General features: G+C 38.7%; 2 protein-coding genes across 13 annotated transcripts in view; both read left to right on the forward strand.

Annotated features, from left to right (window-relative positions):
• The window catches only part of LOC138759007 (AN1-type zinc finger protein 5-like), a 32,196-nt gene extending 25,382 nt beyond the window's left edge, over positions 1–6,814 (forward strand). For 7 of the 11 annotated variants that reach the window (XM_069928762.1, XM_069928768.1, XM_069928761.1 and 4 more), the window contains one exon: positions 806–1,506. In XM_069928762.1, the coding sequence (XP_069784863.1) occupies positions 806–954 (149 nt within the window). In that variant the 3' untranslated portion in view covers positions 955–1,506. Of the gene's footprint in view, positions 1–805 lie in introns of all 11 variants that reach the window. The other 4 variants (XR_011354584.1, XR_011354583.1, XM_069928767.1 and 1 more) reach the window with 4 other exon arrangements.
• A 7,192-nt stretch (positions 6,815–14,006) lies between these two features.
• The window catches only part of LOC138759009 (alpha/beta hydrolase domain-containing protein 17B-like), a 77,693-nt gene continuing 75,378 nt past the window's right edge, over positions 14,007–16,321 (forward strand). For both annotated transcript variants that reach the window (XM_069928770.1, XM_069928771.1), the window contains exon 1: positions 14,007–14,478. In XM_069928770.1, coding sequence (XP_069784871.1) covers positions 14,207–14,478 — 272 coding nt within the window. In that variant the 5' untranslated portion in view covers positions 14,007–14,206. The remainder of the gene's footprint in view (positions 14,479–16,321) is intronic.

Consider the following 16,321-nt stretch of genomic DNA (forward strand, 5'->3'; position numbering starts at 1 on the left):
ACTGAGGAGTTGCAAAATAAACTTTGTCTATTTTTAGCCACTCAGTACTGTCGGACAACAAAGTTTGGATATGACATCTCTATGTCAGTTGGTTTGGCATTCACATCCAAGTCCCTCCTTTGCCACACCCTCTCCAGAGGATATGGGAACAGATGTTTTGGTGCAACTGCCATTCTCTTCATCTGCATGGTATTAGGAAAAGGTTTTGGCAGTGTGGATGTTCATTTGATGTGTTCCAGGTCTACCATTGTGCTTTTTTTTTTGCCTTTAAGCGATGTTCCCTTGTATTTGATTTCCATCCTTGGAAAAGGTTTGTAACCAATCTATGCCTCTCATAATTTTGAGTACTTCTATCACATTGTCCCTCAGCCTATGATGTTCCAGAGAAATTAATCTTTCCTTTTAGCTAATACTCTTGAATCTAGGCAAATTCCTGATTAACCTTTCCTACAAAAATCTTAAGCCTCCACATCCTTCCTGTAATGTAGTGTCCAACACTTCCAACAATGGCCCAAGCAAAGTTTTATACCACTGCAAGATTACTTTTGTACTCTGTGCCCTGATAGAGTAATGCTTTCCCTACCAACTAGTGCTGCTGCTTTCAGGGAGCAATGAGGTTACAATAAATGCTTCCAAAGGTCCTGCATTGAGAGGATGATTAGAAAACTGATATCCTTTCTTTTTTTTTTTAAATCATTTTTTTTCCCTTCAGACTCCCCATTAGCTGTGGCTATTGGTTCTCCGATCATGATTTTCACAATGCATTTTCTCTAAATTTTTCCCCCCCCTTTTTTTTGTCCAACAGGATTTGACTGCCGATGTGGAAACCTTTTCTGTGGGCTTCACCGCTACTCAGACAAACACAGCTGTCCTTATGATTACAAGGCCGAAGCAGCTGAGAAGATCAGGAAAGAGAATCCCATCGTAGTGGCTGAAAAAATTCAGAAATTATGAACTCTATTGCAGCAAGACTTTCATGTGGAAAAATCCCAACCTGGTATCTTAAAAAGCCCAGCTTCATACAAAACCTGTTTTTGTGCAAACGGATAGGCATGAGGTTGGCAGATGGTTTAGTCAATGGCTTCCTGCTGATGGAAATTTGCCCTGTGGTACAATGAAGAAACTATATTATCAACTATGGAAAAGTTGAGCAGCAAAGGAACGAGGTGAACTGTACCACACATGCAGTCCCTTTTTCATCAGCGGGCTTTTGACTGTGCCTTCTGTCTTATTAATCTACTGAGATCAAGTCTGCAGGGAACCAGGCCAGTGTACCCATTTATGTGCCTGTAGGTACTTGTGCCCCTTACAGAAACCTGAGTAATGACCTAATTTGGCTTACTTTTATATTGAGCTATGAACTTGTTCTTTGTGTATTTGATCTAGGTGATTATATACCTTTTTTCCCCCCCTCAGGTAATTACCGATGTATAGCAGGCATCTGGAATTGTCCAGTACTCTTCAGACTGAAAGATGGACTTAGAAATTGCCATGGTACACAAGAGAAGAGAAGATGTTGAAATCAATGTTATAAACTGATTAAAATTGATTTTCAGAGATAAATGAAAAAGCTAAAAATAGCAACTGTCATACACTATCCTGTGTATCATGGCTGCTTTCTGAGCTTAAAGTTTTATTCACACAGGTAAGTATAGATGTATTATTTGTGTCACAATTTCTAAAGTATTTTTAATGGGTGTTTGGGACGAGCAGGAAGTTAGCCAAAAGGGTCTTTACCCAGACAAATTAGAGGGCCAGTATCTCTTTTTACAGTGATGGATTATACCAAAAGATCACAACCCATTTTTAAACATCAGCCATATTTATGGAAATCTTCACAGCAAAAAAAAAAATCCAGGTCTTGTAAATGACTTGGGTTTTTTTTTTGCAGTTTTATTGCCTTTTATTGAATTTTGAATGGAAAAAAAAACTTGAGTTTGTGGCATCCAGGTTTATTTTGAGCCAACATGGAGCAAGGAAAATTGATTATCTCTCAAATGGATGTGACACTGGTTTGGAGGTGGTCCGGTTCACTGCACACTTCAAGCTGAGCTACATGCAAATAAATTGCAGTGTTGCAGTCTTGACCTTTTTTTTCCTTTTAATGGCTAATTTCAGCTTTGATAGTTACTCACTTTGTAACAATGTACAGTTTAAACTTGTAAATTGGAAAGGGAAGTGGGTGGAGGACTGATGACTGAATGCTTTGGGTGCTAGTTGTGCGCTTTTCTTTCTCCCATAATTTTCTTCCTTTAATGAAAGTATGATTATAAAATGATAATATATTGTAGTTTTGCTTGAATTGTGTGTTTCATGCTAGTTTAGTTTTGGATTTCTGAAGTTTTGACCAGATGTTGTGCACAGGCCCCAACTGTAGCCTTTCACTGTACATTATACCATTACCAAGCAACTGATCTGTTGGCATCGTATCTGCTGTTTAGACATCCTTTTATCTTGGCCCACACACAAATTATGGGGGAAAACAAATTGAAATTCTGACCCAATCACCATGTTTCAGGTAAATATCTAAAGTCTCAACTGAGAATGCACTCATCAGGTTCATGGTGTTTGCTTTAAAAAGGTACCTCTCATGAAGTGGTCATAATCAATGCCATCCATCATAATAATACTTTGTAAATGAGGAGGCAAAGAGAGACAGTGAACAAAACCTCTGAGCAAGGAAGCACAAAGATAATCATCCAAATTGGAATTGCATTTATTGTGTAGAATATGCTTCCATTTCAAGCTTCATGGTTAATTTTTCTAACAATTTACAAATCCAATTTTCCCTCAAAGTTTTTGTGCTTTGGTCAACTCCTTCGTTCACAAATCCTGAAACTAATGTGAATTTTATGGAATCAAATACATAATTTCCATTTTTGTTGGCCTTTTCTGTGCTGGATTTTCATTGCATAATTGGAGTAATGCAAATCCAAATGTCATATTCTAATAGACACCAGCAATATTAGTAGGTGAATTTAATTTTGAAAACATATGGCTCCTATGCAATTGAAATATGTACTCCAATCAAAATGACAAACTTCTAACTACCAAAATGCAACCAATAAAATGCAGCTTCTTACAAAGTTGGTTAATGTTAAACATGCATTACATCAGGTTAGTATTGCTCCTTTACCCAATACCCCAACCTTTTCCAACCTTATTTAGTATCATGGAATTCCTGTTTTTTTTTCAAAAAAGAGAAGACATGACTGTTGAAATCAACTAAATCTTGTATTGGAGTTGCAACTTGTGTGGTTGAAAATTAAGTACAAGTTTTAATATACATAAACTTGTAAAAAAAAAAAAATCATTTGAAATATTCTATCATAATTATTTTACAATGTTAATATTTGGAAAACAGCAGAATGAAAGTTTGTAAATCTACCACCATGTTTACTGCCATCCAAACCTGGTTCTTTTGAATTGGTGAACTTTGTATTGATGAATGAAAAGACTGATTTTATTTTAAAACAGTCTTTAATTTTGATGCCTTTCAACTAGTACAAACAAGTTTTCATTGTACAGTGTAATGTCATAAATTATCTTTCAATTAATTGCTTCAATATGCACTAATTGAGCATTGAAGTAATAGAAAGCCACACTTAGTTACATTTTTTTAATTTTCACTTTGAATATTCTTAATTGAATTTGACATATTAAAGAGAGACACAAGCCGCAGATGCTGGAATCTTGAAAAGTCAAAGAATTGGTGGAGAAACTCAGCAGGTCAGACAGTATCCATGAGTAGAAATATCAACATTTTGGATCTGATCTGTTTATTAAGACATTTTTAAAAAGTCTTAATGTGTTGATGTGTTTCTGGTCCTCCAAATGAGTTTTGTGTCAAAAAAGTATTGGAGTGATTAATGCTCAGAGAGCCACGTCATTCTGTCTACTGTTAATGCAATTGTTGCTTGAAGGATTACTCAGTAGTTAAACATTTTAATAATATAGGGCAAGGTTTTTTTTAAATACAGGTTTTCTGATTCAATCAAACAATTCTGAATTGTTCTAGCCCCTGAACATAGCACTTTACCAAATCTCATTAACAACTCAAAATGCTTTATTGTTAAAAAAAATTTTGAGGTACTGTAATTGTCGTGCACAGCAGCCAGTATTTACTGACTGCTGGTTGGATCTACAATTATTTTTACATTGACAAGGTTAATGGTTGAGTGTAGAATGATGGCAGAGGGAAAGAGCTTCTTGGTTGTTGTTGGAAATGCTGTAGTGAATCATATTCACCAGAAATGGAAATGGCCAGATGGGATCTCGATGTTGCTGCTCTAAACAATAGAAATTACAGTACTGCAGCATTCCCTAGAATGTGTTCACGGTCTGGAGGCAGTTTGTGAACAGAGTTGTTCTCATTTCACAATTGTTGACCATCTTCAGAAATCTCCTTGCTTAAATAGAATTACTTTCCTAACCTTGCACATTGATACTAAAACTGAGATGCTATCAGTTCAGCAAGCTAGGCAATATCATGAATTGACTACATTTTTTTAATTTGGTGAGCAATATTAGTATGTACTGTTTCACATTCAGTGTTATACATTTGAAAATATTGTGTAACTTCTGACTAATGTGTTTAATGTTCAATTAAAGTGCCATGGCATTTCTTTGCGATCTGTAGAGACTGAAGCTTTCACAAAGCTTTGCTGTGTTCTTGGTGCAGCATATTTGGTGTGGTTGATCCATTGCCTGTTTGTATAGCATTTTAGCACTTTTAAAATGACCTTAATTATCCATTTTGTGTATTTGGATAAAGGAGTCTCTTCACAGTCATTGCTTCTAATCATAATTAATATCACATCCATTGGAAAGTATTCTTGGACTTGAGCAGATGTTTACCTTTTTTTTTAATTCAAGTGTTACCTGCTGCTACTTTCCCTTTGCCCCTCCACCTTTGTTTGGTCATCCTATACTTGCAGGCAGGAAATTCCTATGGCACGCATTCAACTGGCTGTTGAGAAGGCAATGGAATAGTCTTTTGTTGCTTCCTGGATAATACACGCCAAATCAAAGGGAGCTCTTTTTGTGATTTAGTTTCCCAATCAAGCCATCATTTCCAGAAGAGTTTTTATCTTTATTGAGACATTGTGAGTGCAGTGGTTTCTGAATTACGTCAGCTGTTTTGGGTTTGAATCCGTAAGGTGAAGCATGTGGCTATGTATTTAATTCGCACCACTGAACAATATGTCTTTATTTGCATTACTGAAATTTGTCTGGACTTTTTAAGGTGGCAAAGTCTGCTCTGGTATCTAAAAGGAAAGTACAGTTGGCCAGCTTAGTTTCACACTTGGCACAAATATCTTTGACCAAAGGAAAAGGTCCTAAATTTTAAACTAGAATGAAACATTATTATCTAGAACATCTGTCACAAGTGGCTTAGTAAAACATTTCCAAGCTTATTCTGATTCCTTCAATCTAACAAAAAAAATCAAAACTAAAGTATTTGACTAACTGATTATAATGTTTAATATTCACAGTTTGAAAGGTTCTGTTTTGCCAAGCATATGCAAAAGTCTGGAGGCTTCATTTAATTTTCTATTGATGATTTTTTTTAAGGAATCTTTATTCTAGCCATGTTTTGTGGAAGATAAGTAGGTCAGACACAAGTTTAGAATATGAACTTTACCATATACAGTATAAACTGTTTTGCATAATTACCAAAACAGTTTGGGGAAACAAAGAATTTTTTAAAATAATTTCATTATTTCTTGAAATTTCTTTGAAATCCCTGATTTTGTTGTTTTCCTAGGAGTAATATGCATAACCTGAGATGAGTATATTAACCTTCCTACCAATTTCAGGACTTCTGTCTCCTACTTAACGCTTTTGCTTGAGTCCTACGCTGTGAACTGCTTGGAATTGTTTGCAGCTGCTGCACAAGAGGTATGGGGATATCGCTGAGGACAAATTAATATGCAAGAAGATTGACTGAGTTCCGATGAGGCCTCAAAAGCTGGACATTATCATGCCTTTTTAAAAAGGAGGGTGTTTAAAACACAGTGTTTTCAGTGCACTATTTGATACTGATTGGTAGTGAAGGTAGCCCATGTGCAGGATTTTGATTTTTCTATGTGACATGGCAACAGCACTGAAGTTAACTGTAGTCGCCTCTTTTTTATTTTTAGTCTTCTCTTTTCCCTCTCCCTGATAATAATTCATGGCAAGATTAGCCACTGAATTTAAAAGTATAGTTTTCTCTAAGAAATTTCCTAATTCTTTAAAAAGCCTTGGAAAGTAAGCTATTCCATGCACTTTCCTCTTTCTTGTTAAGGGAGGGAAAGCAAAGATGAGATTGCTACAAAATAAAACCAGATCCAGGCTAATTCTGGCCCTAGTAAAATGAAATCCAGGCAGATTTTGGCATCCAGTAAATATATTTTGCAGAGTTCCATATTCTGGAAGAGTGGCATGTGACATGCGGCAAGTGCATAAAACAGAACAAAATTCCCAGAACTATATTTACCATATAAACATTACCTGTTTTGTTCCAATTCAAAACTAAACATGGGTAGTTTAATGGTCCTTTATTGAGTTACTTCATTAATGACCCTCTTTATTACATGTATGGCTTTCCCATGTGTGGTTCCTTGCCCAGAAAATTGCAGGCTTCTGGTTTTTGTGCACGCACTTCATTTAATTATATTTTACAATATGTTGACTTTATTGTAAATGAAATGTCATTAAAACACTAGGATTTTGAATTTGTACAGAGCACATTTTATTACATTCAAATAACACTCGATTTAGCTCATGTTTGGAAAATGTTGTAATGTGTAAATAAACTATTGTACAGATACTGATTTCTTGTCCAAGGTTTGTCCACACTGCTGGGTTTTTGTTTGAGAGCCATCCCATTGAAACTAAAATGGGCTGTGACATCATGCAGATTTAAACATAGTCCTATGCAATTATCAAATTCTTCCCAAAATAGCTAGGTTTTACTCAAGGGGCAAGTTGATATTCAGTTGCCCCAGTTTTTTTAATTAGATGTAAAAAATGAATGAACTTTAGATGGATTTAAATGAACTAAAGACAGCTGTTGAATAGGCACCTCTGATCCACATGACACATGTTCTATTGACTTATAAATGGAAACAAATACAGCAAACTTTGCATGACCTGCATCCTTTAATTGGAGAACTATTTATTTTCATGCTTTCTTAAGAACCATTGGTTATAAATACAAACCAGGTTATTTGAAAATTGCATTCTAAACTTTGTACCAAGATTAGAATTATAATTGTCATGGGATTCGTGTGAATTTAACTCCAAGGCTTAATAGCAGACTTTTATTTGTCCACTCATGTTTCTACCAGTAAGTATTAAGATTCCTAAAATGTAAGGCAGTTGGGTTTAGAAATACAGGCAGCATCAGGCCAACTGGCCCATTGAGCCTGCTTTGCCATTTAGTAAAAGTATCACTGATCTAGCCGTTGACTCCTATGAGATTGGCTGAGTACCTCCTGCATGTCTATGCAAAAATCTAACCATCTTCAGTACAGTTTTTAATGAGACGAGCTCTCCTGCTTCAGAAGACAGAGTATGCCACAGATTCACTAGTGGGGGGGGGTGGAAGAGATGGACAGTTCCTCATTTGTCAATAAATCTAATTTTTCACTGATCTAATGTAAACATAATATTTGTATAAAGCCTGAGTTATCCAACTTCGTTTCCAATATTTTAAAAATAATTTTGGAGTTAGAAAAGTAATTAAATCTGGAATTTTTCACCCAGGGTAAGAGTTTAACAGTAATTTGTGTGGTTTAAAAACGCAGAAATGCTGGAAGAACTCCACCTCCATAGGAGAGAAAGATGTACTGTATTACCAATATTTTGGGCCTGAGCCCTTAAAGGAATAAATAAGGAACAAGATGTTCAAATAAAGACTGAAGTCTGGTTAGAGGAGGGGGTCCCAACCAACAAAAGGATATGATAAAAGAGGTGAGAATTGATTTTTGGCTCTGAAAAGAGAAAGATGGAGAAAAGGGAGAGAGAGCTGGGGGAAAGATGACGGGGGTGGGGGGGGGGGGTTAACAAAAACTTTGAGAAATTGATATTAATGCTATCTGCTTAAAGGATACCCAAGAGGGAAGATGGATGAAGTGTTCCTAAAATTTGTGGGTGGTCTCAGTCAGGCAGTGACTGAAACCATGAACAGAAGACATGTCTGCAAGGGAATAGGATGGGAAATTGAAATGTATGGCCACTGGGTGATCCATGCTATTGCAGCCCATTTTTTCTCTCCTCTCCCTACCCTGGCCATAGTTTAGTCTTTATTGTTTGCCTTCCTGTTTGATCTCGGTGATTATATACCTTTTTTTTCCCCCTCAGGTAATTAGATGTATAGCAGGCATCTGGAATTGTCCAGTACTCTTCAGACTGAAAGATGGACTTAGAAATTGCCATGGTACACAAGAGAAGAGATTCTTTTTCCTGTGGGCCAGACAGAATATAGACTTCTCAGTATTGCAAAAAAAAAACTACTCAATATATGTAAACAAAGAAAGTGAAAACTGCAATTCAGAAAAATATTCAATAATTAATAATGTGGAAAATGAGAGTCCTTAAACAAATCTCTAAGTTTGTTTAGGAGTCTGATGGTAGAGGCTAGCAGCTGTTCTTGCATATGGTGGTACAAGTCTTGTGGCACCATTCTCTATCATGAATATATCCAATGACTGGTTCCACAGCTCCCACAATTTCGGACAATGAAGGAAGAAATTCCTCTTCAACTATGTTTTCAAGGGCAACCCCTTAACCATGTCTCCTAGTTTGAGACATCCTCTTGGATGGTTGTCCACCCTGTTAATCATCTCTCTTGTACATTCATCATGGGGATCCATGTGAACCTTACCGCATTACTTTCAATGCAAGTATGCCCTTTTGTGAAACAAATTCTTTGCAGTACTCATCCATTGAAGTATATTTGAGGTTACATATTTATTTTTGGTAGTCGTTGGGTTCAAAGAAGACACATGCAGTCCATCTGTGGACACAAAGGTGCCTTGGCAGTCCCAGTCTGGAAGCGCAGAGTCTAACACAATCGGGACAAATCCATTTTTGTAATAACTGTCGCTGCAGTTTACCATCAGTTTTTGACAGCACCTGTCTTCAAAACTGGTGTTGGTTCGCCAAACGGGATCTGTCAGCAGTTGCAGCATCTAGTTCCCTTGGCTGGACGTCACAGCATTTTTATAGCGCTTGCATGGACATCCTTAAGCTCTCCCAATCTTCATTTCACTATAGAGCAGCTGATAAGGCATACAGTGATTGTCCATTCTGATGATGCATCCCAACCTACATGTCTGATAATTAGGGACTCAATGCTGGTGGATTTTGCACTGCCCAAGACCTCGAGGTTGGAAACATGGTCTTGCCAAAGATGGAATGGAGGGTGTGTATGTGAAATTTCTCCAGTTGTTTGATGTGGCATTGGTACAGAGTGCATATTTCACACCCATATAGGAGAGAAAGGATGACCACAGCTCTAGACTTTCAGGTTTGTGGAGATGCAGACCTTTTGTTGATTGATCACTCTGATACGCAGACTCCCCAGAGGCTGGCTGGCTTTGCTGATCCTGGAGTCAATTTCTTTGTCCAAAGACCATCATTTGAGATGATGCTTCCCAAATATTTGAACCTACCCTTATTGCCCATATCCTTTACAATGAAAACAAACATTCTGTTAAAGCCAAAATTTTTTTAATGAACCTGCTCAAATTTTGTCATTTTGCATCATCATGCAAACATTTATATAAATCACCTTACAAAATAAATAAAAGTAATGCAATAAAAAGCATAATTAGGATTATAATGGAATACAAAGGAAGGTGGATTAGCACCGAGCAAAGGCAGCATTTTAGCAATTATGGGGTTTGATCAGTCTGGTTTAATTAGCCAGGTTGAGTTTCTCCTGCTTTTTTTTTCTGGATAGTATATAATCTTTAAATTGTCCATGTTGTTGGGCGTATACTGAAGCACTCAGGGTGTGGCTATTTCTAGGGAGAAAATCATTAGTACTGTGGTATCTATCTTTGCTATATTTGGTACTCAGACCTATTAGTTGATATTGACATGAAGTAAAACATGACCTAAAGACTAGTTCTGCAATTGAAGTCATCTCACAGGAAGCTAAGATGGATCATCCTCTTTACACCAGATTCTCAAGAGTACACACATTCAATCACATCACATACAACACAGATTATTTTTCCTGTGGGAGAGGCAGAATTTCCACATATTGGTGCTGCAAAAAAAAACTACACAGCATATATATATATATATATATATATATATATATAGATCTATATATCTAAACAAAGAACTGTAAACAGAATTAATGTAAAACTGCAACACAAAGAATTTTTAAAAAAACAAGAGTACTTAAATGAGTCCCTGATTGAGTTTGTGGTTGAAGAGTTTGATGATAGAGGAGCAGCAGCTATTCCTGTACCTGGTGGTGCGAGTGTTGTGGCATCTATACCGCTTTCCAGATGGTAGCAGCAAGAACAGCGTGTGTGTTGGGTGGTGTGTATCCTTGATGATCGCTGGTGCTCTCCGACAGCAGCATTCCCTGTAGATATTCTAGATAATGGGAGGGTTTTGCCTGTGATGTCCTGGGCTGTGTCCACTACATTTTGGAGGGCTTTATGTTCAGGGGTTTTGGTATCCCTATACCAGACTGTGATGTAACCAGTCGGCCTATTTCCACCAAACAGCTGTAGGGTTTCTGGTGTCATACCAAACCTCTGCAAACTTCTGAGGAAGTAGAGGTGCTGACGTGCCTTCTTCACAATGCCATTAGGGTGTTGGGTCCAGGAAAGATCCTCTGATTATAGTGACTCCTAAGAACTTAAATTCATTTCAGTTGAATATGGTTGTGAATGCTTTAGGCATGTCTTTTGTACCATTATTATGGAAATACTTATTTGCAAAAGAGTGATGAGATAAGGAGAGCTAACATAGTTTTATGAAAGGGAAATCTGATTTTTAAGGTTTTGACGAGCAGAATAAGTATGCCTAAACTCATCTGTGTTATAAAGGGATGTCCTTTTATTCTGAGGTCCTGCCTCTGAACCTGGATCCTCCCATTAATGGAAACATATTCTCCAGGTCATCCACTCAATCTGCATTCTACCATAGATTTTAAATTGCCTCATCACTGTCAAGATTCCAAACTCTCAGTTCCTTGTACCTGTCCCTCCCTTCTATATTTTCTCCTTAAAAAGTCCTGTTTGGAAAAACCTTTTGTCACTTTCTGAAACATCATTTGGGTTTTGCCATCTTGGGACATTTCATTGCCCTTGCAGTGATATATAAATAGAAGCTCTTGTTGTTTCATAAGCAAAGGATGCAAGCTAACCTCATCATGGAACATTGGGGTTTATGCTGTCAATTAACGAACTCTTTCAAAGACATGGATAAGTGTTAAACGGCTGCCATTGAGTTTTACATCCTGTTGGAGTTTTAAAACTAAAATTATTCTTAAGACTTTTTTTGTCTCTTTTGTGTTTCTTATCCAGTATCTCCTTAATTTCTCTGTACTTGATTTAGTATCCAATTCATCCACTTTAACTTGTATCCTTCTCAGTCTAATCTTTCAATCTGATTAAGGCAGCTCAGTGGTGCAGCATTTATTGTGCTGCCTCAAGCTCCAGCAGCCTGGGTTCAGTCCAATATCAGATGCAAGTATATGTTGGAAAATAAAAAGAGAATACTAGAAATTTTCAACTAGTATGGCAGCATACGGCCTTTCATCAAAACTGGATAAAGTTTAAACTTTTAATGGATTTTAAAGAGGCTATAATCGAGGTAGAGCGAAAGAAGGAACAAGATGGAAGGTCTGTGAAATAACTACACTGCAACTCGTCAGGAGACCATGATCAGGAAGGAGAGACACTGACACGGATAAAAGCAATGTTTAAAAGACATTTAAACAGGTATGAGAGTTTACAGTCATTTACATCAGTCCAGTGTAAAGATGTGGCAAAATCTTTATGTACCTGTGCATCTGAAACAATGTGTCACATTAACTGAAATAATATTTAAATTACCACATTATGCTATGCCATGCTTATATAAGGGCAAGAAGGGCTCCCAAAAGGCCTCAGGCTTCCTGATCTTGTTGAAGGTTTCAATCTGGAGCTCAGGTTACCAATCTTTGTGGCTGCAGAGGCTGTGGAAGTGTTGGAGGTGAATCCAAGGACACTGAGTGTCTCTGATGCCACTCTCTTTTGTTTCTCCTATTGTTAGGGTGCTGTGCAATGCTTTTTCTTACAGCAGACAAATGATAAAGTATATTATATATATTACATTTTAATGTATTATTACATGACAATAAAAGGAACCTTGAATTAGGATCAATCAGTGAAGATTATTAAGAACATCTACCCCACAATTTCCATCAGTACCAGAGCACCACAGGGTGTCTTCTTAGCTCTCTGCTCTACTCACTTTACACTTAAGACTGTGTGGCTCAGTACGGCAAATAACACCATTTACAAATTTTTCCAACGATACTACGATAGTGGATTTTATAAAGAAACATGATGAGTTAGTATACAGAAGGGAGACTGAAAACTTGGTGGAATCATATACCAACAACAACCTTGCCCTCAATGTCGCCAAAACCAAAGAGCTGATTGTACACCTCTAATTTTCCCTTCCAGACGTCAACAATCAATTGATCACTGGGGGAATCAGAGGTGGAGAGGTTGATCAAATTTAAATTCTTGATAGTCACTTTCCTGGACCCAACACACTAATGGAATCATGAAGAAAGCATGTCAGCATCTGTACTTCAGGAGATTTCATCTGACACCAGAAAACTTGGGAAATATTTACAGATAAGTGATGGAAAGTGAGCTGACTGGCTGCATCCCCATCTGGTATGGGGTCACTAATACCTCTGAGCGTCAAGCCCTCCATCCAAAAGGTAGTGGACACAGCCCAGGACATCACAGGCAAAACCCTCCCCATTATCTAGAATATCTACAAGGAATGCTGCCATTGGAGAGCAGCAACAATCACCATGGATCCACACCACCCAGCTCTGTTCTCGTTGCTGCCATCAGGAAAGAGGTATAAGTGTCACAAGATCGCATCGCCAGGTTCAGGAACACCTGCTACATCACCACCATGCAATTGATGGTCCTGGAGTAGTTTACAGAGTGGTACAAGGATCTATAATAGGTGTGGCGGGGAGTGGGGCTAAATAAAAGTGCTCTTGAAACGAGAAGTATGGAACTTCAGGCTTCTGAACATACATTCAAGATTATTTTATTGTCATGTAATGAAACAGAAAATGTGATATTGCACGAATATATGAATTTACATGGTCTGGGCACCTAGCTGAGTTTCTCCAGCATTGTATTTCTCCTTCAATCATGGTGTCTGCAGTCCTGTCTACTGTGAAACACTCTGTGATGCCTCCCTTTTATTAGTTCGCATTTGAGTTTGGGCGCCAGCCTACATTTTCCTCAAGCCTGAAACATGATGTATCTTTATCTTTTGCTATCTTCTGCAGACAGGATAGCACCTTGATGAAGGAAGGGCTCAAGACCAACGTTGGTTCTACATCATTATCTTTGCCTGCTGAGTTCCTTTAGCATTGTGTTTTTATTTCAATCACGGTGTTTGCTGACTTTGTGCATTTTATTCCTGAGGTTTAAAGTAATATGGAGCAAAATTGAACGAGCTCAGATATGGACGTCAAAACACAACTGGAGAAACTCAGCAGGTCAAATAACGTGGCAAAGATGAAGATGTATAACCACCTTGAGCCCTTCCTTCATCAAGGTGCTATCCTGTCTGCAGTCCTTCCTGAGGATGGGCCAAGGGCAAGTTGGGGCACGGGGCCTGTTCCCTACCTTTAAAAGTCTATGGAGGGAACCATTCTCGCCACACCTGCCCAAGGTGAGTCACCATCAGTGCGCCCTCTCCCTCACATGCTGAGGCAGCCGATGTGCGTCACTTCCGCCGCCGGGGCTCACGCCACATCCGGCAACGAGTGATCACCGATCGCTCCCCGCCAGCAATGGAGGAAAAGGATGTGACTTGACGTGAGCCAGCGCTCCGAGTCGACATCTCCGGTCGCGTCCCGCACCCTTCGGAAGCGGTGGGTGTCGGGCCGTGTGGAATCGGGAGGCTCGAAGCCCCGGGCCGTGTCCGGGATCACCTCCCCGCCACCATGAACGGCTTGTCCCTCAGCGAGCTGTGCTGCCTCTTCTGCTGCCCGCCCTGCCCGAGCCGCATCGCGGCCAAGCTGGCCTTCCTGCCCCCCGAGCCCACCTACTTGGCGGTCGCCGACGAGTCGGGCAGCTGCTGGACGCTGCGCTTCACCGAGCGGGCCGAGTGGCAGTACGGCCAGAGGGAGCTCGACTGCACTGACATCTTCCTCACCCGCACCAGCCGGGGCAACAGGATCGCCTGCATGTTCATCAGATGTTCCCCCACTGCCAGGTACGTCCTGTAACCAAACCCAGGTACAACGGTGAAAACCCCGGCCTCTGGGGTCAGGGCTCGAAACTCTGCAGGTCAAACACTGTATATCGCAACGATAATGTGTCTCTCACACGATATGGGCAATCAGAACCAACGTTTCGGGGTCAGCCCTTCATCGAGTATGAGCGAAATGTAGGCAGGTGCCCAAATAAAATGGTGGGGGTGCAGTCTCACGGGTAAGGTGTATAAAAGAGGGAGGGCAAACCAGCAAAGGGGAGGGGAAGAAAGAGCTCTGTGAACGGAGAAGGAAGCAGGTGGAAAGCTGGAGGATACCAGACAGATGGGGAAGAAAGGGAGAGCGGTGAGAAACTGGAGAAGTCATTGCTGATGTTGTCCAAGATAAATAAAACACAAAAGTCTGCAAGACTCTGATGGAAGTTAAAACACACAGTGTACTTTGTATAGCCAAGATAAAGATACATAACCAACATCAAGGGATGAGAAAAATGTAGTCAGGCACAATTCCAACATTTCAGGCTTGAGCCTTTCATCAAGGTATGATGAAGAGGACTGAACATATTAGCATGATGTCACAAAAAGTTGTGAGATGGAATGATATCAGAGTTACAAGTAACAACTGCTCTTGTCTGAGCATAGAATTAGCACAGTGTTACACATAATGATCCTACTAGTCAGAACAATATGAAGGGAAAGATCAGATTCATTGATTACCTCTGCATTGGCTTGAACAGGGAGAATTACTTTGGTTTAACAGTCATCAAGGTGGTGTTATGAGTATGGAAATTGTGTAATATAGCAATAAAGGAGAGAATAATTTTTATTGATGCACGTTTGTCAAATCATAAAGAATAATGTCAGAGCAAGATGTAAACTTTAAGCACATTTAATGAAAGAGCAGTTGATCAATATTTGGAACTTTAGCTTTTTATCATATTTTAGATCTGATTAGTCATTCATAATTGTGACACATCATACTGAGGAGTTAAAAGGGGGGGAAGGATAGTACATTTGATGTTGTCTGCAGGAATTTCTGTATGAAATTGTCCACAGCAGGCTGGTGAGAAAAAATAAAAACTCATTGAATGTCGGAGAATTAAGTTGGATCCAGTTGTACTCAGTGGTAAGAAGCAAAGGATAGTATTTGCTCAGTGCTTTAGGATTAGAAATCTCTGATCAGTTGGACTTTGCAGTCTTGAGTCCTTTTTTTCGATGTGTAGCAATTGGTTTTTAAAAAATCACATGATTCAAAAAAATCATTTGGACAATATTGATGAGTTAATGAGGTTTGAAAATTTTCAAATGAAGAATTCTGAACTAATATATTTTGATCTGGAGCAAACTAAGACAAAAGGAATACAGGATAAATGGGAAAGAAATGAGGAGTACACAAGATAAGAAGAGCCTTTCGTGTCACAAGGCAGATTGATAAAGTGCTATGTTATCAAATTTATTACATTATTGATTGAGGCATAGAGTACAACTGTATAAAGCAATTATTAGGTCCAAACTGGAATGCTTCATAAAATGTCTTTTTGTGAAGAGTGTTGGAGCAGTGACTTGGTCATAGCAGTTGGAGATTTTTCATTCACGAGGAAAGGTTTGGGTATGGCAGAAGATTTGGAACAGAAGTTTGAGTGGAAGTGAAATTGTGGGTGTTGTCTGTAGAGTATATAGAAAGTAATATCTAATTGAAATAGATTTCAAGTACATTGTAATTGGTAAAATGAATAGAAGATAATTGAGGGAAAAATCATCGAGGATGGTCAATATTTGGAATACTACTTGAAAGGATTAGGGAGAAGCAGGGTAGTAATTTTATTTGTTTAGCTGGCATCAGTTG

The sequence above is a fragment of the Narcine bancroftii genome, chromosome 3, assembly GCF_036971445.1.
Source record: "Narcine bancroftii isolate sNarBan1 chromosome 3, sNarBan1.hap1, whole genome shotgun sequence".
Taxonomy (NCBI): Eukaryota; Metazoa; Chordata; class Chondrichthyes; order Torpediniformes; family Narcinidae; genus Narcine; species Narcine bancroftii.